Source organism: Manihot esculenta, chromosome 10 (genome assembly GCF_001659605.2).
Source record: "Manihot esculenta cultivar AM560-2 chromosome 10, M.esculenta_v8, whole genome shotgun sequence".
Classification (NCBI taxonomy): Eukaryota; Viridiplantae; Streptophyta; class Magnoliopsida; order Malpighiales; family Euphorbiaceae; genus Manihot; species Manihot esculenta.
In genome coordinates this window covers 4,789,834-4,809,993 of record NC_035170.2, presented here as the reverse complement: position 1 = coordinate 4,809,993, position 20,160 = coordinate 4,789,834, and the positions used below count along the sequence as shown (strand labels likewise).

The following is a 20,160-nucleotide window of genomic DNA, read 5'->3' as shown; positions in this document are numbered from 1 at the left end:
TAATAAAATTTTATTTTAAAATTTAATTAAATTTTAAGTAATTTTATAAATTATAATTAAATCAAATACTACAGCAACATTGTAAAATTTTTTTTTTCAAATGAAAATTAAAAATTAAAAAAATAAAATCTGAAAATTTTTAAATTTATTTAAATATATTTATTATCTACGTAATGTACGAGCATAATATAATAAAAGAATTAAATTTTTTAATTTTAAAATAATAATTAAACTTCAAATTGGATCCAAATTGATAAAATTGAAGAATTAAATTTGATTTCAATCAACGACCAATCAAATCTAAATTCATGAATCCCGATAAAAACCAGACCGAGCTCATGTCTGAACTCTAGACCGACCTTCAGCGAACAGTATGGTTTTTATTTAGATCACATGTAGTTTCCCAGTTATGACCGAGGGCGACTGGTGAGGACTCTTTCTCAAATCCCCAGCAGCCTCCGCTCCTCTCCATACTCTCTTTTCCCCCACTTTACTTCAACCACCGTCTGCTTTCATCTCAGCTTGCTTGGCATTTTTTCTCCCTTAATCAACAAATTTATTTGTCGATTTCTCCTATCTTGCTGCTCTTTTCTCTGTGCATTATAGAAGATCCCGCCGGTGGTTCCCTGCTTCAGGTGGCAGTTTTCATCTTTGGGAGGGTAACAACGCGTTCAATTGGGAGGAATATGGAAGGAATCTTTGGGTGCGAATTTGTTGACCTACTGCATGTACTGGACTCGGTAAGAATTGATGTTTTAGGTCTAGTGGCTGGGGATGGATTTTCTTTTTTCTTTCCTTTTCTTTTCTTGGAGATTTTTGTTTGTGCTATTTGCTATGCAATCGAGAAAAAGAAAAGAAAAGGAAAGAAAAGAAAAAAGAGTGCTTTTGGCTGTCAATTGACTTGTTAGTGAGAAGCTCTCTCTAATCATGGGATTGCTTTACTAATGTTTTGTGTGATTTCCACAACTAGATAGTAGCTCAGCTTCCCCCCTCCCCTTATCTCTCTATATCCTTTTTTTTTTCTTTTCTTTAATAATTTGGCTCTGATATGTTGAGGATGGCATGGTTGGCAGAGCTGAGCAAGCAAGCATGCCTAAATCCAAGGTATCTAGATAGGAAGATTTATATTCTCGCCCAATCCACCGCCGTTCTTCTAATGTGTGACCAGGGAATTGTAGTTAGTATTCATGAAAATTTTTAATTTAAATTCGACGTGCATCCAATGTGTATCCATTATTACTTTCACCATCGCTAATTCAAGATAAACACCCTCTCTCTTCAAATTCTTCCCACTTCCATACTCATTCCTTCAAAGGATTTTAATTTTTGGGGAACTAGTAAAATCTAATGGGACGCCTTCCTTGAATTTTTGAAACAGAGGAGGTAAATATGGTCGAGGAATATTCCGAGAAATGCTGGATTCTAAAAATGCTTTCCTTTTCTTTTGGGTGAGAATCTTTGAAATCGTTGGATACATATTGTGTCTTTTGTCTTTTTTCATTAACTTGTTTTTTTAGTGTATTGGTTATGATTTTTTTTTTTTTTTTTTATGTAAACTATGACGTGTTGGTAGAATGTTGATTGTGTTTTTGTTGTCATTCCTTGATAAAATATACTGGCTTGGTGGTTATTAATTCAATGTGGTAGCTTACCATGGTTATTATTTGATGGGAGCATTGTTGATGGTGGGACTGCAGGGAGCACAAAGTGCATTAATATGATTGTGGAGCTTGTTGCACGTAAGTCAGACTTAAAGGAAGCATTGTGCTGACGTGATTCAGTTTCATTCAGAATGGAATCTTGCAACTGTGTTGACCCACAATGGCCACCTGAGGAACTCTTGATGAAGTATCAATATATTTCAGATTTCTTCATTGCTCTTGCTTATTTCTCCATTCCTCTGGAGCTCATTTATTTTGTTAAGAAATCAGCAGTGTTTCCTTATAGATGGGTCCTTGTGCAGTTTGGTGCTTTTATAGTTCTATGTGGGGCAACACATCTTATTAATTTATGGACTTTTACCATGCATTCTCGAACAGTGGCAATAGTGATGACCGTGGCTAAAGTTTTGACTGCTGTAGTGTCTTGTGCAACTGCCCTTATGCTTGTGCACATAATTCCTGATCTTTTGAGTGTTAAAACTAGAGAACTGATTTTGAAAAACAAGGCTGCAGAACTTGATAGAGAGATGGGCCTGATCCGTACACAGGAAGAAACAGGCCGGCATGTTAGGATGTTAACTCATGAGATCAGGAGCACTCTTGATAGACACACCATACTAAAGACCACGCTTGTTGAACTGGGAAGGACATTGGCATTGGAAGAGTGTGCCTTGTGGATGCCCACTCGGACTGGATTAGAACTTCAACTTTCCTACACTCTTCGTCAGCAAAATCCTGTTGGCTATACTGTGCCTATCCATCTTCCTGTGGTTAATAAAATATTCAGTAGTAACCGTGCTGTAAAGATATCACCTAACTGTCCACTGGCAAGAATACGGCCTTTTGCAGGAAAGTATATGCCTGGAGAGGTGGTTGCTGTTCGAGTTCCACTTCTTCACCTCTCTAATTTCCAAATCAATGATTGGCCTGAGCTTTCTACCAAACGCTATGCTTTAATGGTTTTAATGCTTCCCTCGGATAGTGCAAGACAGTGGCATGCTTACGAGTTGGAGCTTGTTGAAGTAGTTGCTGATCAGGTTAACAGGACTTATCTATTATCTTGCGATTGCTTGCATGGCATACCATATTTCCAGTTTAACTTTAGTAAAAATGTCATACATATGCATATATACTGTTATTTTATCTGCTATTAGAGTTCATACTTATACTACATACTGCATTAGTAGCTTCTTATTTTAAGGTCTATGCAAGGTCATAATTGGCTGTAAGTTCAGTTTCTGAACGAGTTGGCTGCTCACCCTATCTGCCTTTTGCAAAAATGGATAGTCATTTCTTATGTTAACAATACGTAAATGCCAGCACATTGTTCTATGGTGGCACTAGAAAACCATTTTGCAGCTTGCATGGTGAACCTATACTAAGTTAAAGAGAAAGAGGTTTTGCTAATGGTGAAGAAGTAAAACAAATAGCACAAGAGAGGAAAGAAGTCAGATGAAAAGCAATAGAACTTCCCACTGGAATAGAAGGATAGAACGGCAGGATGAGGAAGAAGAGAATTTGAATAGAGAAAGCAGGGGAAAAAGAAAGAAATCAAGTGTCAAGAAAAGAAGAAATCAGGGTAGAGAGTGAAAGAAAGGGATGAGGAGTAAGAAACAGGAAAGAACATTAACTCCAATTTAGCTATTAGTGGTGCACTTATGCAGGCACTAAACAACTTAGAATACTTGACTGAAGTTTGTCGAGAACTGTGGTCATTTACAGCTAACTTGGTACTCGTTTAAAATGGAACCTAAATGGAAGCAAATGAAAAGATCATAAAATCTAAAATTGCAATTAATGATTCATTGCTTGTCTGATTATGAAATCTTATATTCTAACCAGGTGGCTGTTGCTTTATCGCATGCTGCTATCTTAGAAGAGTCGATGAGGGCAAGGGATCTTCTTATGGAGCAGAATGTTGCGCTCGACCTTGCAAGGAGAGAAGCTGAAACAGCTATTCGTGCTCGCAATGATTTCTTAGCTGTCATGAACCATGAGATGAGAACTCCCATGCATGCAATTATTGCACTTTCTTCCTTACTGCAAGAAACTGAGCTGGCACCTGAACAGCGCCTGATGGTTGAGACAATTCTTAAGAGCAGTAACCTCTTGGCTACTCTAATAAATGATGTATTAGACCTTTCAAGGCTTGAAGATGGCAGCCTTCAACTTGACCTGGGAACTTTTAATCTTCACTCTGTATTCTGGGAGGTAGGATTGTGTGATCCCATTAAATTGCTAATTTCATTGTGGACCTTGAATCTGTGAAATTATAAAAATATATGGGAGCATTTAGTTGCTGAATTGAGTTAAGTGTTTTGCCCATTCCAGGTGCTTAACTTGATCAAGCCTATTGCATCTGTTAAAAGGTTGGCTGTTACATTAAATTTGGCTCCAGATTTGCCAGAATATGCCATTGGTGATGAGAAACGCCTTATGCAAGCCATTTTAAATGTTGTTGGTAATGCTGTGAAGTTCTCGAAAGAAGGCAACATCTCGATCACAGCTTTTGTTGCTAAACCAGATTCATTAAGGGATCTTCATTTTCCTGATTTTTTTCCAGTGCCAAGTGATAATCACTTTTATTTGCGTGTACAGGTTGGTAGTTTGATCTCAATAACATCTTTGCTTCGAGATCTCAGTTGTTAATGCTAAAAGTTGATATATGTGGCTGTATTCTGGCATAGGTGAAAGATGAGGGACTAGGGATAAACCCCCAAGATATTCCCAAATTGTTCACTAAATTTGCACAAAGTCAATCTTTGGCCACCAGAAATTCCAGTGGCAGTGGACTTGGGCTTGCAATTTGTAAGAGGTACATTATTGCTGCTCATTTTAATACAGTCAATATCTTTTTTAGATTCAGGCAATCTGATCAGCTACAAATATACTGCTCTGCTAATGGTATGGTTTTCTTTTATAAAATAAATTGATAGACAGGATTGCATGTGATGAAGTTAATGAAAATGCAGTATGGTATTTATTGTACCTTTTGCATGCCTGCAGGTTTGTAAATCTTATGGAAGGACACATTTGGATTGAAAGTGAGGGACTTGGCAAGGGATGCACTGCTATCTTTGTTGTAAAACTTGGGATTCTTGAGCGCTCAAATGAATCTAAGCTTCCTTTTTTGCCAAAAATGCCACCAATTCATGGGCAAACGACTTTTGCTGGGCTTAAAGTTATTCTAATGGATGATAACGGGTCAGTAACATGCAATTTTCATGATAGCATATATCATTAGTTCATGAGGGGTTTACTATAATTGGGTGACTATTATGCTGCCTTGTGGCTCACTTGTTTTCCGTCCATAGCATAGAACTTAGAAGGGAATTGAGTTCTCAAAACATTAGAAATAGTATCAAAGAATAATAGAAATGTGCTTTTTCATAGTTCCGCCAGTATAGTTCTTTGGAACATTGCAGTTTTTCTTAGGATATAATATATGAAAGCTTCAGGCATATATGGAGCGCTTCCAATGGGGATCGAATCTATTTGGTCCTAATGTGTTTGTAACTGAATTTGTGATACTTTATATGGTTCACTACTTCACTCATATGGTTCACAAGATAATAATAATATGTATTCCATATGGTAAGTTAATCTTATTTATTAATTTTAGCTTTTTGGCTTGTGATCATGTGTCTACCTTACAGTTTTGCAGTCAGATGTTAAATTCTTAACATCTCCATTCCTTCTAAACGTATGTCATTCGCAAATAAAAAGAAACAAGAAAATTGAAAAGGCATATCTTGGTTTAGGAATTATTATATCATAATGGTGATTTCTTATTATAAAAATTTACTCTGTCCATATTCTATTATTTAATTGCACTTTTATTCTCTTTACTAAAGTTTCCTCCATATCCATGCCTTTAGATGCACTAGTTGGCCCCATTGTGCTGTGGCAGAGTTCCAACACAAATATTGTTAGATAAAATATTAAATGTTAGAATAAAAAAAATTGTAAACTTTTGCATGAGAAAACTTGTTGTGTTCGCAATACTTTAGAAAAAGAAGACTATTAACTTCTTTATAGAGAATAGTGTGTTCTAGCTCTTAGACATTTATATAACATACGGGCATCAGTGTAAAAAGACCAATAGTTACTTGCATTGCATATGATGACTTAACTAAACACTCAATATATGTATGGGGTAGAAACTAGGGAGACACTGAGGTATGCAAACAACATAACATGTCTTCTTTCCTTCTAATGACTAGGAAGTCATTTTTTATAAATAAAGGTAATTATGGCCGAATGGATTTCTGAGTTTATGTACTAGGTACATAGTTAAATAAAATAGTTTGTCCCTAAGTCAGTTAGACTATAGATCTATGGGTATTTTGCTCATCGAGGATCCTTTTTTGCTTTAGCAATTGAAGGCCATGTTTGGTTACTCTGGAAATGAAAATGGAACCCTATTGCTAGGATATGAGATGCAATATTGGAAGTGTTCTATTACATGAGGTTTACTACTATCTTCCTAGTTTGAGTTTGTTTATTATTTCTAATTTGTTTTGGTGTAGTATTCCTAATTAGTTACTAATAGGACTAGTTGATGGACTATGTGTAGTTAATCTTGTCTAAATTTTGAGATTTTGTTTCTATTCATCCTTTGATTTCTTCTGGTTCTACATCAACTTGGTATCAAAGACACCAATATCTAGTGCTTGTTCTACATCAATATGATTCCTGTTTCTTTTTGGTGTACCAACTACCAAGCAATACACTTTTTTTTATTACATATTTGTCATTGTAAATCACTTGCATTTAGGTGGAAATGAGTCTAGATAACGTCTATTCCAATTCCAAGGCAGACCAATGATTCCTGAAGTCTGCATGAACAAATTTTCTAATAATGGGATGTAAATAATTTAATGTTCATAATAGTAAAACCATATAGAAGTATTGATCAGGTAAACTATGGTAGTTACAAGAGTTAAATTTTCTTGTTCTGTTGGACAACAAGTAACACCTCAAAGGGATTTTTAGTTATTTTGTCAAATTCTTACCTATTAGATTATTGAAATCTTATGGAGGGTAAAGAGGAGGATAGAGAAGAGAGGGAAGGTTCTACTTGTTTATTGATGCCATAAAATGGGGAAATTTACTCTTTCACAACATACATTAAGTAATAACCTAATCATTTCAACCTATTTCTGAGCAGTACGTCAGCCAGAGTGCAAATAGTGCAAGTATCTGTTTTGCTGTCTCATTACACATGCAAAACAAGCAACTGTTCCTTGAAACTTTGTTGGATGTGTCTCCCTACTGGTCTTCAAATTTAACATAAAAAGAGGTCCTGCGGTTAGTCACCAGTGCGTGCCTATTGTATACTGTGAATGCTATGAATTTGGTTAAAGCTTGTCGAAATATGGAATGATTCACTAATTTTGTTTTGTATGCAATGCCAAGTGTTGTATTTTGGGGCTTTGAAGATCAATTGGGCTACTTTGCGAGTTTCATCTTGATTCAAGTTTTGAGAGAAATCAATTCCTTATGGACATCAACAACTAGAATACATGACATGACAAATTCCAGGGGGAAAAAAATAGGGATGGGATTGGCGCGTTTTAGATAGCAATCTCTATCCTCGTTCAAGACTTTAACCTAATAAATCCCCTTCTTTTCACTGTTTAGTTATATCTTCTATGTTCATTTCCTTTGTCAAACCAGTCACAAGGTTATGACATGAGAGGATCAGTAAAATGATGCAAAAATCAAAACAGAATTGGAAGCTGTCTTTGCTAGGGACAACAGAGGCACAGCTTGTATGATATTCAAGATTTATTTTTTAAATGAGAATTTTTTTAGATCTACATTGGTTAGAGTTTAGATGAAGAGCTTAATATGCCAGATTTACTTGTGGCAATGGGTTTGGGAGCTTTCTGCTTGTTTATGCTGCAGTGCTTTCAGGCTTATGTTTACACAGAATCAATTTATAGTTGCTTCCTTGCTATGAATCATGTGATCGAAGGGGGAAAAATAGGTGTCAAGACACTAAATGGAGCTAGGGTTCTTTCGCAGTTTGGTCTAACATAAATTAATAAAATAGCTAATATATGCAGTATTCTGATACTGATATCTGCAGTTAAGCAAATTCTTCTTGGGTAGATGTAACATCAAATTTGCTTATGGTTTACAGGGTTAGCAGGACGATAACAAAAGGTCTTCTTGTGCACTTGGGGTGTGATGTGACAACTGTGAGCTCCAGCGATGAGTGTTTGCGAGTAGTTTCTCAGGATCACAATGTGGTATTTGTGGATGTGTGCATGCCTGATGGTTTTGAAGTTGCTATCCGCATACACGAAAAATTCACAAAACGTCATGAAAGGCCTTTAATAGTTGCACTTACTGCAAACACAAATAAGGTGACAAAGGAAAACTGCATGAGGGTGGGCATGGATGGTGTAATACTGAAACCTGTCTCTGTTGACAAGATGAGGGGGGTTTTATCGGATCTTTTGGAGCATCGGGTTCTTTTTGAGGCCATGTAAGCATTAGGATGTAAAAGGAAGAGCCTGAGTTCTGGTTAGTTGTTGTGTACATACCATAGTATAGAGCATCACAGTGGAGATGGAGCACTGGGGAGTTTACAGGATTGCCAAAAGCCAGTCTATGAATAATGTATCCTTTTTGTGCAGCCAGATTGAACAACCGGATCCAGGATGGAGATTGGGTCCCTAAATCCTTTCTTTGTCCTTCAGACGTGTTTTCTAAAAAGTTTATCATGTGGATGAGAAGTTTGAAGTCGGGTCTTTTTGGAATAAAGAATTTTGCAAGAATTCAAATGATTGTGTCAAAACTGATTGAATTCTCATAAATGAATTATTTCAAGCAGGGAGTTTGAGAAGTAATTGCTTTTGAGTGAGGTGGTGTTTGTGAGATTGGGAGGATCTGAACTCTGAAGGGTACGTAAAATGTTGGTGGTGTAATGAAAAGGTACATGTAGAGTAACCATTTCTAATTTCTATTGTGTTTTGTAGCCAAAACTATCTATTGAAATGTGTATCAAATATTCTTATTGGACCTTTCCTCAGATGTTTTACCTATAATAACTTAAGATTATATTTTCGTTTCCATGTTCTTACTGAAAAATAAATAACTACAAAGAATTCAAGTGTGCATGCTGTCGACTGCTAAAGTTGAAATTCTATGATTAAAAAAAGGAGGGAAGGAAAAAAATGAAGTTACAAGAGTATTGTGGTCAACTAGGCCTTGATCTTATATTTTGAAGGAAAGTAGCGAAGAAAGCTGCACCATGAGGAAATTCAACTACACTACAATTAGCTATCAATTATCCAACAAAGATTTTACTCTCATGTGCATGTTATCCATTTTCATTTCCTGGTTAAGCTCTCTTAGTATCTACTAATGACTGATTAGGGGTACTAGAATCATTCTAATTCACAAGAAAATTGACATCCATGATTGTTTAAGTGGCGTAGGACAGTAAGAGAAACCCCTAGAGTGAAGGTCCCAGCCTCACACCATGAACACACACACACACACACACACACACACACTTATATATATAGGCAGGCCAAAGATGGGAAAATCTGTTTCATTACAGATGGTGACATGGGAATTTTACAGTGGATAAATGAATCTTTGTTCAAGGCAAAAGAGATCTAGGGATGACAATATCCCCAATGTTATTGTGCCATGGATCTGCCAAGTGTGTTGCCAAGTTCTCCAATGGTCCTGTCCCTGGGTATGCTGATTGTTGTACACAGATTCCCACAAATGCCAATAGTGCTAGACGACCTGCACATCAAATTTTGCCCCCCAAAAAATGTTTAATTTATCTTAACCATTAACAGTTGCGAATTAAGATTGAACCATAGCCGTCCATTGCAATGCAATGGAGCCCATTACCATGGATAAACAATATATTTAATGGGTGCTTACCATTCTTGATTTCCTTGACCTTGTATTCATGGAACTTTGCAGGGTCCTTGGAGTAGCCCAAAGGATCAAAAGCACCACCAGGGTACTTCCTCTTCTCAGGATCTTTCTCCATGCTGCGTTGGTGCTCAACGAAGGCAATGGCAAGGAACTCGATGACTAAAATGGTTGGGAGGGTTCCCCATGGAACTGGTTGACCCAAGTAGGTAGCTTGTCCACCAGGAACTGCAGCCCACTCTTGTGCCTGCACCCAGTTGCCTAACCCCAAGGCCTCTGGCACTAGGATTCCAGGCTGAAACATCCCATCCAAATCAATTACTTTCAACGACAAAATCTTGAACTACGGAAACTGAAAAGATTGTAACAGGCAAATTCCAGGGAAGCTAGATTACAAACTTACAACAGCAAGCATAGCCCATCTGCAGTGAATGAGTTCAGACTCCTTAAATCTCTCAAGATTCTCAGGGACCTCACCTAGACGAAGTGGGTCGAACCCAAAGTCACTGAGGAATAAAAACAAACGAAGAAAACGCATCAACCAATGAGTTCTGCGTTTGATTAACCAGTATTATGTAACATAAAATAATCAATTAAAATAAACAAACACATCAAACACTTGGTGTAGATTAATACTCCAAGATTGTAAATTGCTTATTACCCAGGAGCGGAGCCATCGAGATAAGGAGGGCGGGGCTGGCCAGGCATCCAATCAGCAGACATGGTGATACGAGAGGAGACATTGACGCTAGGAAGAGGGATTGCAGTGGCGAATTTGGACTTAGAAGAGGAGAGAAGAGAAGGGAAAGCAGTGGCAATGCCACAGCTCATCAACGTGTTGGCGGCCATTGTAGGAATCTGAAACTGGGTTGCTGAGAATGGATTAAGAAGTGGAGAAGAATGGAAGGAGGCAAGGCTTTGAGGAGAGTACAAGTGTACGAAGAAGAAGATTCATGGAAAATCTAAGTAACGATTGTTATTGGCTAAGGAGACTTGATTGGGATGTGCTATTGGGCCACGTCGGATTTATCAATCCAGTTTCAAGGCTGCGTGGAATATCCCGTACATGTGTGGTGGAGGTTGACTGAAATCTACAAAAAAAAATTTATTTGGATTTCAATATTTATTAGTTAATTTTTTTATTTAAAATATAATTTTAATTGTTAGTGTTAAAAAAATTAAAATAATTTTAAAAAATATTAAAAAAATAAAATTCTTAACGATTATAATTAAATGATCTTATTATATAATAAAAATTAAATAATAACATTACTTATATATTTCAAAAACTCTCTCTTAAATATATAATTTTTATTAATTTTATTTTTTATATAAATAATAAATTATAGTTATTCGAATTAAAAAATAATTTTTATTAATTTTTTTATTTTACTCATATTTAATATAAAATAAGGATATTAATTTTATTAAAATAATAAAATCATTATTTATAATATGCAGTTTGAATTAAGTGCTAAGTGAGAAGTTGAACTATTGTTTTAGAACATAAATAATTAATGAAAAATTATGTTAAAAATAAGATAAAATTAAACAAATTATGATAATAAGAGCATTAAACAAATAGGTTCAATTTAAATTAAAGCTTATAACATGTTTTTATTTAATTTTCATCATATCTTTTTACATCTTTTCATTGAAACAATTAATTCTTTTAACATAATTAAAAATAATTAATTTTTAAAATAAATAAAAGTTTAGTGAACAATAGTAGATTGTGTGAGAATTTAAATTTATGTATTTATTCCATTTCACATGATTTTTTACATGGTTCAAAATAAATAAATTTGCAAGTTCAATTTTATTTAACTTTTTTTACTAATTTTCCCATTTAAAATGTAAGAATATATTACTATTTAATTAAAAAAATTATCTTAAAGAAAACATTATAGTGATATAAGAATTTAATTAAATACTTTTAGTGTAATTTTTTTTAAAAAAATACTTAATTAAATTGTTTTGAGTTTTTTTTTTTTTTTTTCTACACCGGAATGATGTGTGTGGCATTATCATCCTTCTGGGGAATATGTTGTGTGGAGTACCATGTAGCATTAAAATTGCGTCATAGTGCACCTATAACACATCCTTCTTTGCAAGATGACTTTTTCTTTAAAAAAAAAAAAAAAATATATATATATATATATATATATTTTTAATGTTTTAAAAAGTTTAAAAATTAATCTTATGTTGATTTTAATTATTAAGTATTATAAAAAAATTTAAAATACTATTAATATGGAGGGATTAATTAATAGAGTTTTTAAAAATTTAAAAGACTAACTAATATATTTTTTAAAATTTTAAGAATTAAATAGTAAAATATTTTACGGATAAAATTAATGAAAAATTTATTAATAAATTTTTTAAAATATTAGAAATATTTTAATATATTTTTTTAAAATTGATAGATGGATGAATTTTTCTATATGAGACCCTAATTTCCCTTAAAAAATTGTGAAAAGTACAGATGAGCCATAAGGTATTGAACTTTTCATGGCAAGCATCATTAAAAGTTCTCCCTGTAAGTGAATTACTTGAGGAGATTGGGATTAAGTCTAGTGTTGTGTGGTGCTCATGAGTATGTGCTTTATCTTACGTGTGATTGCCCGTGCATTCAACCTGTACGCCATTGATGAGGATGGCTAGGGTTTGTTCTGTGGCAGGGAGATACGAACTTATCTCTCACTTCTCGTAGTCTATGGATTGTAAGCTGGAATCCACCATCTAATGGCTTTATTGAGATGAATTCAGATGCTGCAATGTTGGATGGATCAATAGCCGAGTTGGACGTCGTTTTTCGTGTTGAGCTGGGCAGGGTTATGGCAAGTGATGTTAACTACCAAAAATAAAATTCAGTCAAATCAAGTATTCAAAAATACTTACCATCCCTAAACAAAAGGTTATTGCTTGTGTAATTACAAAAGGAGAAAAGGGTCATTCTTGAATTACAAGGTCAATAACCATAAACCCCACAAGATCTTGCAGAAAAAGAAGTTTCTTTTATAATGTTCGTTGTTGTCATTCTCCGTTGTAGCAACTGGAAAGATTGAAAGATTTCAAATGACAACAGCTACCGAAAGCTCTCCCATATAGAGTTTTAGAACAGGCAAAGCTGATATTTTCTTCCATCCAGTTAACTTTTTCCCCAGGACCTCAACCAATTCTCACTGTAATGCAATAATCAACCTTAAAAAAACATTTGCAACTTTTTTGTTTTTCTTTTTTTGAAAAAAGAAAGGAAAATAAAAAGAGAGGAAAGCATAAATTAATTTGAATTTGAGGCACACTCCATTTGCATTTTGAGTTGCCTTGGATGAACTCAAGGGCTACATGTATAAATATTTTATGAATCTGTTTCCGATCCTGAATCTGATTCTGCATCCGATTGGAGCTCTGGTGGCTTGATTCTGTTCATATTGGCTTCTAATGGGGGCAGTCCATCATCATCACTTGCATCAAGCTCATCATCTTCTTGTTGCGAGGTGTTCTTGCAACTCCCATTAGAATCATCCAATGTGGTGGACTTGAAAATTTCTGGCCTGTATTCAATGATACAAGTCAGAAGTAAAGAAAAGGAGCAATTCATCAATAAAAGAGACCAAGCAACAGAAGTTTGAAGCATATATTTTTCAGACTAAAGCAGTACTAAGACAAGGTGCTTTTCATTAATGATAAAGATTAGGTCACACTTCAAGAAGATATTTCGATATGCAAGTTCTACAGTGTTTTCAATAAGAAAATGGCGTGTTTCGGGCATAGCAACTAATGTTTCTGATCTAAAATTAGCCGTTTTCAGGCATTTTCGATTCTTTTACCATAAGTCCTTGGTGGTAAACAAAAAGAGAAGGGGGGGGGGACATGAAGAAGAAACAACAAGCAATATCACAATCCCAGAATGAATAAAAGTCATCTAAAAAAAATCTCCATAGCAGTAACTTCTCGGCTCAATGCTGCTTGCTACAAATAGAGGCGTTATTTAACCTTCTATTGGATTGAACACTGCAATAAGCCCATTAAAGCCACTTCCCATAATAATTGTAACTGCTTCAATAATATCCTATACATGCAGAACATGTCTACAATAAAAATTAGGTAATGATAAGAAAAACCAGATGTCACACCAAGGAAATTTGCTTCAAGGTTCACTTTTTTGAGTAAATATGTACAAGATACTACAATAGTTTGCAGCAAGACCTTGTCTAAACTCTAAATATGTTCTAGTTTTAAAGATATTAAGGAAACAAACCATTCAGGAGATCTCTGAAGTGCTCGAACTTGTTCATAAAAGAGAACTTGAGAAACTATACATGCCACCTTGCTACCTGACTCTAAAGCCTTTTCCTTTCCCCTTTCATCAACAACAACAAAACTCCCTGCACATCATCAAACCAATTTAAACACCATGTCTAATCAGTTTCAGTCAGTTCATGGATAAAGATCCTCGAGGTCAACTCAACTTCAACAAATAATGACCAATCTATTAATCTGCTAGAGCAGGACAAGATTATACCTCGTTTTATCCACATGCTCTTCTGGAACTTAGCTGGAAACAATGCCAGTGACTTCTCACCTTTTGCATCCATTACCTTGAACAAGAGAGACATTAGCATAGTATTAACAAAGAAATTATCACAAACCTCCAAAGTGCAGATTACAAAATAAAAACAAGCTTTTGTGCGTTGAGACAGCAGCACTTATGAGCTAAATTGTGCTTATCCACATTGTTAAATGAGCTTTACATACAGCATCAAGATTATTTGCTTACAAAAAAGGGAAAAGGTACAATAGAGAAAAAAAAAGTGGGAAAATGCATATAATTTGTAGGCTTCACCATGGTAACTTCATTATTTTGCTTTAGATTTTAAATAATGTAATAATTTAAATAGATGGCTCATTCTCAACATTTCAACATTTCACTTAAATTGGAAGTGTTATAGATGGTTACAACTGAATTTTTATTACCCTCAAGTTCCTAAAATAATTAATAAAATTGAAAGATGAGACTAAATTTTGAATTTATGAATCATGTAATTTGACTGGAAATTTATTGATGTTAATCATTGGTGTTCTAGCTACAGATGAGAAATTGATGATATTAACAGTCTTGACATTCATAATCAACATATTAGAAATATGCTCTTGTTCGTAATAATAACTTTAATCCCTATCTATCAATTGAAAATGGTATATACTCATATATGCACTACAGACGAAGATGTCCACTATTTTAAAAAAGACAATAACAATCTTAAACCATACATATATGATGTTCATATATGAAGTTTCTTTTATTTTTTGATTAATTCTTTGTTGCATTTATTACCTTGATAAGTAAAAGATTTATCAAGAACAGGGTAAAAGGGGTTTTGAGGTTCCATGGGGATAGTAATTATCTTAACAAATGGATGGCATATTACTTTTTCTTGTAACTTGGATCTGATTAGTACCTCATGTACGTGGATGAATTTTGAACAAATTCATTTGGCAAGCAGTAGAACCCTTTTTAGGTTACAATGTGGTGGCTTAGAGATCATTGAAAAAACACTAAAAGACGTGAATGTATTTGGTTTGAATAATCCAGATTTCGAACAACCAACCATTTTGAAGGATGTTGAAGTATGTTTAACACCCTTTTGACAGCAGTACCATGAGGTGGTAATATTCAGCATTAAAACCCTCCTTGGAAGGGTAGAAGCTCTCAGAAAAGGTCTTTTTTTTTACTGACTTGAAACACTTGCAATTTATCATGTATGAATTGAGTCAAGAGCATGGCAAAAAATTAATTAAAAAAAATTTGATTGAGATCTTCATAGGGTCTGTGTTGAAATTTTGGTTTTAGACATGGTTCATTGGTGTGGAATTTTGGTTCAGGTGGTAGTGCATCCCAGATATCTCTAGAATGCATACAGTTGAACTCTAGTGTCGTTATGACTTCAATATATTAATTATTGACAATTAGCTAAGGGTGTTAACAACTCACTAGCACTATAGAAAGATATGTGTGATGAGATCAAACAAGTAAACCTAATTCAGACTTTAAAAGATTAAACATGAAGCACTAGCCTCGATTCGGATGAAGAAAAATAACCTCAATGAGATTGGAACCTCTAAGAGACACCACTTGTGTGATGCTTTGGCCATCTTCAAGTGTTAAGTTATATTCCTCTGTTGCCCTCTTCAGATTCTTCCTTCCACCTTTCATTATATTATCTTCCCTCTGTTATATCTAGTACTATATATATAAACTGAAGCAGGATAAGTATAGTGAATTTATGGCAAGATTTCTAATGATTAAGGATTCCACTATTTGCACATGCACACAAGAGCATCCTGCCCAATCCCCTGACAGAAAAAATTCAGCTGTCTCTTCCAACAATATGTATCTGCATGGAAAATTGAAGTAAAGAATAGAGATTGTCTTAGATATGTTATCTCTTCATTTTTTTTTTTTTTTTGAAAAAAGAAAAAAAGAAACTCTAGAAGATTTTAGAGATATTAGGCTAGCAAGAATGGGAAGTTGATCAAGAACATGAGAGATTTATCAATATGGTATTAAGAAACTTAATCAGAAAAAATTAATACAAACTGATTAAGTATAATCTTCCACGTAGGCAAACAGGAACTGAGAAGAAAACAATATAAAGCTAATCATCTTATAACCATCCATGCTTTTGCCATTATACTCTGTTACCACACTGCAAAGCCAATATTAAATAGAAGTAAAGGCCCAATGCGGGGTCACAATCGTTATCAAAGCCATAACAATTAGCATATATCTTAGTCTCTAGACTAGCTTAATCATTGAAAGTTTATCAATGGAAAATCCCTTTCTTACCATAACCCTCTTCTATCTTGTATGTTTCACATGGCAATCATTCAATACTTGTATATTTCTAATACTTTGTCACCGATAGTCGTATATTTAATTCCATTAACATAGGTGATATAGTGAAAAATGAATAATACAATATGAACCTATTAGACATAAGGTTTTGCTGAATTTGCAGTATTACCATAAATTTACCTCAAGTTGGTATTTATCAGGAAACCAACTAATAAAATCAAATTCCACTGAGAATGAAAAACCGACTGCATAATAAGTCACTGACATGATCTTTCATATCACACAGTATTATCGGACACAAAAAGCACTTAACATTCTCCGATACAGAAACCATTATATTCATTCGCAAGAAGAATTGATTGCATATTCAACATATGACCTCTAACATGACATATAAAAGGTAAACTACACACATGCAAAACAGATCTAAAAAAGATGAGAGGCACACATGCACAAACAATCTAAAAAGATGAAGCCTAAGTAACAAACACCTCTTCCTCAATACTCCTTGCAGTATTTATTGAACTCCAATATGCAAACTACCTAACATCCCATTATTAAATGTACTCCAATTGAAAGGTGATACCATTATCCCATACTGTGTTGTGTCACAAATATAAATATCTCTATAAAAAAAACTTAACAAAGTAGCCTACTTTCTAACTAAAATTTGATGTCAACTCAAAAAATACCCATTATCTCAATAATGTTTGTTGTCTTTATGTTTTATTCTAAATTTCCAAAGGCCTAGGAACAGAGGAAGCCTTCAAATCATCAAATTACAATATTTATTTTCTTTTCCAAATTAATTATTGACTAGCCAACTTAATTAAATGTCACCAGAAAAAACTTCTCCGTATAGATAAGAGGAATCATAAAGGAAATTGAGTAAAGGGGTGGAGATGTATTGACTTAAACATAGGCAGAGTTGGAGCAACATAATTATTAGTTATGCTTGCAAATTACCATCCCTCTCCTCCTCTCAACACATGTTTCCATCCAATAACCTCAACAAACTCAAAACCCCACCTCAGAAGCACAACAATTTCACAACTTGTTTCATGTAAACAATAGGAGCCAATTCCAAAATCATGGCATGAAAAAAATTGAAAATTTTCACTCCCTTTTTCTTGAATCTGAAGTTACAAATTTTTTATCGGATAATTTAAATGTATTACATTAACAAACGAAAATCTACAGCATGAGAAAGTCAATGAAAAATTAAAGAGACATTTTTGCCAAATAAAGAGACAGATATAACTAAAAAGGAAAGGACAAAAGACGACAGACCAAGAAGAGCAATTGCTTGGATGGTCTCTAACAAAGATGAGATGAGTTTCAATGAGGAAAAGGAAAAAGCGGTGAACCTGAAATCAATGACTCCAACGATAGGTCATGCTAGTCTAGTGACAGTAACTGGAATAAGGAAGAGTGATAGTTAATGACGGAATGGTGCGGGGTAGAGTACCTGCGAGGTTCTGGATACGCAAATCCAAACCCATTAATGTCTATAATACCCACACCCGTTTTGAAATTAAATTGAACTACCCGTATCCTTCCCCAACCCATTTATCATTGCCCACATACTAACTGAACCCAAGGAAACACAAGTATCTTTACTTATTTTTTGCTGTAATGTTGATCACCCAATAGATTTACAGGTATTTTATCCTTACATGAACCCGAACTCAAACCGAAACGAAAGATGATGAAAAAAAAAAAAATTTAAAATAATTAAGAGTAAATATATGAAATAAATCCAAATATATATATATATATATATATATATATATATATATATATATATATAAACGAACATTAATATGATTATAAATTGAACAAAATCCATCTAAGTTCATCAACATATAATAGCTATAGAACAAAACAGAAACTATATAAATTTCAACAAACCCATACACATAATTTATAAAATTTTCAACAAATTTCGCATACTATTTCAAGCAAAACCATCCACGTAAAGCATATAACCTTCAATAAATTTTAACATTTCTGAAATAAACATTTCAACGAATCCATCCACAATAGCTACATAAAGAAAACCCATCCACAAACTATTTAAAGCAAACCTGCGCTGCCCAGTGGCAATGGAGGAGCAGCAGGCCAGCGGCGTGACCGAGAGAGAAGCAGCTGCGGTGAGGAGCTGCAGCGGAGAAATTGGACCACCGAGTGACGGAGGAGGAGCTGCAGCGGCAGGCAAAGGTGAGGTTGGGGCGGCCAAGGGCTGCGCGTTTTGCTTTTGAGAGGGAATGTGAAATAGGATCAGGTTGAGGTTTTAGTTTTCAGACTTTTTGTCTTCACGATGGTTCAATTTCAAAAGTATTAAATTTTATTAAATAATATTTTATTTTTTAAGTATAAGATAAAATTAAATAAAATTATAATAATTTATTTATATTTTATATAATATTAAAAAAATTAAATAATAATTTTAAAATAATTATAAAAAAATAAATAAAAATTATGGGAGAAAAGAAATATAATTTTAATTGAAATGTTTATTAAGTTAATATTTTAGTTTAAATATTTATTAGATTAATCTGAAATAATTTATGAGTAAACATATATTTAACTCTTTTGTATAATTTAATTAAATTTCATATTTTGAATATGAATAAAATTTAAAATTTTAATTTTTTATTATACAAATTTTTGATAGAGTAAAAAAATTATTATTTTTTTTAACTTTTATACCTACAGGTAGTTTAGAAAATTGGAATAAATAAATTTCAATTATTAAATTATACCAAAATTATAAATTTTATGAAATTGAATTGAATTTTTTATTTTGTTTTATAGCATACTAATAATAGAATTTAATTAAATTTCATATAATTTCATAATCGAAACTGAACCAAACAAAATATTATATTTATTTTTCTAATTTTTTAATTAAATTATTTAGCTAATAACTTATGACATTACAAACATTTTATTCAAAATGTGTATTTTGTCAACTTGACATTGTTGTATTTAATTTAAACACTTCTTTATATTTTAATATTTAAATTTAAGTATTTATTAATTTTATTCGTATAATTTATATGTTGTCGAGATAAAATTTAGATGGTAATAATAAAATCCAATTATATGAAAATATAAAATATCTTAAAAATCTTAATTTATTTATAAAAAATTATATATTAAAAAATTATTATTTAATTTCTATAATAAAAAAATTACTAATTAATAGTCAATTTTGAAATCTGTATTAATGAACTATTAGGGAATTTGAATCAATGACCCTATATCCTAACTCAATGCAAATAAGCCATCTTCATAGTATGGGGATGAAGATAGTAGATATTAGGTTTAATTAGGTATCAACACTCAGTCAGTTTAATTTAAAATTAAACCGAATCAAATAAATTAAAAATTAAAATTTTGCTATTTATGAAAACTGAATCGAATCGATTTTAGTTAAAAATCAAATTGAACTGAATCAATCTGATTCGATTCGATTCAGTTTGATAGATTTGAATTTTTAATAAATTTTGTATGCTTCACACTTTATTTTTAATATTTTAAAATTTAATTGAAATATTTTAACTTTAATATAATATAATCTCTCTTTATTATTATATTATTATCACTAATCGATTCGGTTAGATTTTTTTATTTTTTTCTAATTAAAACTGAACTGAATTGAAATAATTAAAATTTTTAAAATTAAAAATTGAATCAAACCGAAATAAATAAAAAACTAAATTG

General features: G+C 33.1%; 3 protein-coding genes across 6 annotated transcripts; 1 reads left to right on the top strand and 2 right to left on the bottom strand.

Moving 5' to 3' along the window:
• Window positions 1-339: 339 nt before the first annotated feature.
• Window positions 340-8,744, top strand: LOC110624874 (ethylene receptor). 2 transcript variants are annotated; one of them, XM_021770294.1, is made up of 7 exons: window positions 340-740; window positions 1,698-2,698; window positions 3,504-3,872; window positions 3,993-4,259; window positions 4,349-4,476; window positions 4,668-4,865; window positions 7,810-8,744. In XM_021770294.1, the coding sequence occupies exons 2-7, from the start codon at window positions 1,793-1,795 to the stop codon at window positions 8,159-8,161; spliced, it is 2,220 nt and encodes a 739-aa protein (XP_021625986.1). In that variant the 5' UTR covers window positions 340-740; window positions 1,698-1,792; the 3' UTR covers window positions 8,162-8,744. The 2 variants fall into 2 exon arrangements, with proteins under 2 accessions (XP_021625986.1, XP_043816979.1); XM_043961044.1 differs by lacking the exon at window positions 340-740 and adding an exon at window positions 1,403-1,448.
• A 470-nt stretch (window positions 8,745-9,214) lies between these two features.
• On the bottom strand, window positions 9,215-10,509 carry LOC110624875 (chlorophyll a-b binding protein 6, chloroplastic). The gene is made up of 4 exons (XM_021770296.2): window positions 10,231-10,509; window positions 9,973-10,075; window positions 9,576-9,864; window positions 9,215-9,431 (listed from the first exon to the last, which is right to left on the bottom strand). Exons 1-4 carry the CDS (start codon window positions 10,416-10,418, stop codon window positions 9,280-9,282), a joined length of 732 nt encoding a protein of 243 aa, XP_021625988.1. The 5' UTR covers window positions 10,419-10,509; the 3' UTR covers window positions 9,215-9,279.
• A 2,231-nt stretch (window positions 10,510-12,740) lies between these two features.
• LOC110625078 (probable RNA-binding protein EIF1AD) lies at window positions 12,741-18,753 on the bottom strand. 3 transcript variants are annotated; one of them, XM_043961046.1, is made up of 5 exons: window positions 18,519-18,753; window positions 15,693-15,970; window positions 14,098-14,173; window positions 13,834-13,960; window positions 12,741-13,126 (listed from the first exon to the last, which is right to left on the bottom strand). In XM_043961046.1, the coding sequence occupies exons 2-5, from the start codon at window positions 15,726-15,728 to the stop codon at window positions 12,931-12,933; spliced, it is 435 nt and encodes a 144-aa protein (XP_043816981.1). In that variant the 5' UTR covers window positions 15,729-15,970; window positions 18,519-18,753; the 3' UTR covers window positions 12,741-12,930. The 3 variants fall into 3 exon arrangements, with proteins under 3 accessions (XP_043816981.1, XP_043816980.1, XP_043816982.1); XM_043961045.1 differs by having other exon boundaries at window positions 15,676-15,970; window positions 18,519-18,743; XM_043961047.1 differs by lacking the exon at window positions 15,693-15,970 and having other exon boundaries at window positions 18,519-18,743.
• Window positions 18,754-20,160: the final 1,407 nt, after the last annotated feature.

What these genes read in the sequence shown, in the direction of transcription:
- LOC110624874 (XM_021770294.1), top strand. Translation starts at nt 1,793, where the DNA reads ATGGAATCTTGCAACTGTGTTGACCCACAATGGCCACCTGAGGAACTC. An exon ending in ACTTTTATTTGCGTGTACAG is followed by an intron (nt 4,260 to 4,348) that starts GTTGGTAGTTTG and finishes ATTCTGGCATAG; the next exon opens with GTGAAAGATGAGGGACTAGG. An exon ending in GGGCTTGCAATTTGTAAGAG is followed by an intron (nt 4,477 to 4,667) that starts GTACATTATTGC and finishes GCATGCCTGCAG; the next exon opens with GTTTGTAAATCTTATGGAAG.
- LOC110624875 (XM_021770296.2), bottom strand. Translation starts at nt 10,418, where the DNA reads ATGGCCGCCAACACGTTGATGAGCTGTGGCATTGCCACTGCTTTCCCT. An exon ending in GATGGGCTATGCTTGCTGTT is followed by an intron (nt 9,865 to 9,972) that starts GTAAGTTTGTAA and finishes GGGATGTTTCAG; the next exon opens with CCTGGAATCCTAGTGCCAGA. An exon ending in GGTCAAGGAAATCAAGAATG is followed by an intron (nt 9,432 to 9,575) that starts GTAAGCACCCAT and finishes TTTGATGTGCAG; the next exon opens with GTCGTCTAGCACTATTGGCA.
- LOC110625078 (XM_043961045.1), bottom strand. Translation starts at nt 15,789, where the DNA reads ATGAAAGGTGGAAGGAAGAATCTGAAGAGGGCAACAGAGGAATATAAC. An exon ending in GAGGTTCCAATCTCATTGAG is followed by an intron (nt 14,174 to 15,675) that starts GTTATTTTTCTT and finishes CTCTTGTTCAAG; the next exon opens with GTAATGGATGCAAAAGGTGA. An exon ending in CTTCAGAGATCTCCTGAATG is followed by an intron (nt 13,127 to 13,833) that starts GTTTGTTTCCTT and finishes CATTGAATACAG; the next exon opens with GCCAGAAATTTTCAAGTCCA.